At 66.4% G+C, this 1,444-nt stretch overlaps 1 protein-coding gene across 1 annotated transcript; it reads right to left on the bottom strand.

Moving 5' to 3' along the window:
- Positions 1–6: 6 nt before the first annotated feature.
- On the bottom strand, positions 7–1,422 carry LOC130588137 (protein Hook homolog 2-like). The gene is made up of 4 exons (XM_057389097.1): positions 1,339–1,422; positions 1,151–1,237; positions 224–372; positions 7–151 (listed from the first exon to the last, which is right to left on the bottom strand). Exons 1-4 carry the CDS (start codon positions 1,372–1,374, stop codon positions 7–9), a joined length of 417 nt encoding a protein of 138 aa, XP_057245080.1. The 5' UTR covers positions 1,375–1,422.
- Positions 1,423–1,444: the final 22 nt, after the last annotated feature.

A 1,444-nucleotide genomic window follows, 5' to 3' on the forward strand; every position in this document is an offset into this window, starting at 1 on the left:
CCCATCTCACCTGAGCAGGTCCATCTCGTCGCGCAGCGCCCGCGCCTCCCCCGCCAGCCCGCTGAGCTCCTGCGCCCGCACCTGCAGCCCCCGCGCCTCCTGCTCCAGGCGCGAGCAGCGCTCCCGCAGCTCCTCCTTGCCGCTCTCCAGCCTGAAACGGGGACCCAGCCTCAGGTGAGGGGCTCAGGTGAGGCGGGGGGAGCCCCTCCGGGTCAGTGCTCACCTGTAATTCTCCTCCTGCAGCTCCTCCACCTGCGTCTGCAGCCGCAGCAGCTTCTTGGCGGCGGCGCCGGCGGCGTCCGAGTCCAGCTGCTCCCGCAGCGCCCGGTTCTCTGCGGCCAGGTGTCCCTTCTCCTCCAGCAGCGTGGCCACCTGAGGCATTCCAGGGTGCGGGGAGGGACCCAGGTGGGCAAACAGGGGTCCAGGGGTGTGGGATCCCCTCCCGGGTGTATGGAATCCCCTCCCAGGTGTGCACAATCCCTTCCCAGGTGGGTAAAGAGGGGTTCAGGTGTGTGGGATCCCCTCCCAGGTGTGTGGGATCCCCTCCCAGGTGTGCACAAAGGGATTCAGGTGCGCAGAATCCCGTCCCAGGTGTGCAAAGAGGGGTCCAGGTGTGTGGGATCCCCTCCCAGGTGTGCACAATCCCTTCCCAGGTGGACAGAAAAGGATCCAGGTGGGCCAAATCCCTTCCCGTATGTGTAAAAAAGGAATCCAGGTGTGCAGAACCCCCTCCCAGATGTGCAAAGAGGGATCCAGGTGTGTGGGACCCCTTCCCAGATGTGCAGGATCCCCTCCCGTTCCCCTCAGGTGGGAATCGGGGCGATCCCAGATTTGGGGTCCCCCCTGCCCCCCTCAGGTGAAAATCAGGACAATCCCAGATTTGGGGTCCCCCCTGCCCCCCTCAGGTGGGAATCAGGGCAATCCCAGATTTGGGGACCCCCTCTCACCCCCCTCGGGTGGGAATCAGGGCAATCCCGGATTTGGGGTCCCCCCTGCCCTCCTCAGGTGGGAATTGGGGCAATCTCAGATTTGGGGTCCCCCCTGCCCCCCTCAGGTGGGAATCGGGGCAATCCCGGATTTGGGGTCCCCCTGCCCCCCTCAGGTGGGAATCAGGGCAATCCCAGATTTGGGGTCCCCCTGCCCCCCTCACCTGCTGCTCCAGCTCCCGGCAGCGCTGCCCCGATCCCCCCCCGGCCTCCTCGGGGGGCTCCTGGCTCAGGAAATAATAGCGGCGGGACTGGGGGGGCACGGGGGGTCAGGGGGGCTCTGAGACCCCCCAAAACCCAAAATCACCCCCAAATCCCCCCCAAATCCCCCCGGATCCGCCCCCTCCCCCACCTGAGTGTCGAAGTTCCCGTAGGTCTCGGCCGCCATCGGCTCCGACGGCTCCGGGTCCAAGAGCTGCAGTGAGGGAGGGGGAAATTGGGGTCTGGGGGTGTTTGGG

This window comes from Malurus melanocephalus, unplaced genomic scaffold, assembly GCF_030028575.1.
Source record: "Malurus melanocephalus ecotype Western Australia unplaced genomic scaffold, MMel_1.1 scaffold_3473, whole genome shotgun sequence".
In the NCBI taxonomy this organism is placed as follows: Eukaryota; Metazoa; Chordata; class Aves; order Passeriformes; family Maluridae; genus Malurus; species Malurus melanocephalus.

What these genes read in the sequence shown, in the direction of transcription:
- LOC130588137 (XM_057389097.1), bottom strand. Translation starts at nt 1,374, where the DNA reads ATGGCGGCCGAGACCTACGGGAACTTCGACACTCAG. An exon ending in ACGGGAACTTCGACACTCAG is followed by an intron (nt 1,238 to 1,338) that starts GTGGGGGAGGGG and finishes GTGCCCCCCCAG; the next exon opens with TCCCGCCGCTATTATTTCCT. An exon ending in GCCGGGAGCTGGAGCAGCAG is followed by an intron (nt 373 to 1,150) that starts GTGAGGGGGGCA and finishes GGAATGCCTCAG; the next exon opens with GTGGCCACGCTGCTGGAGGA.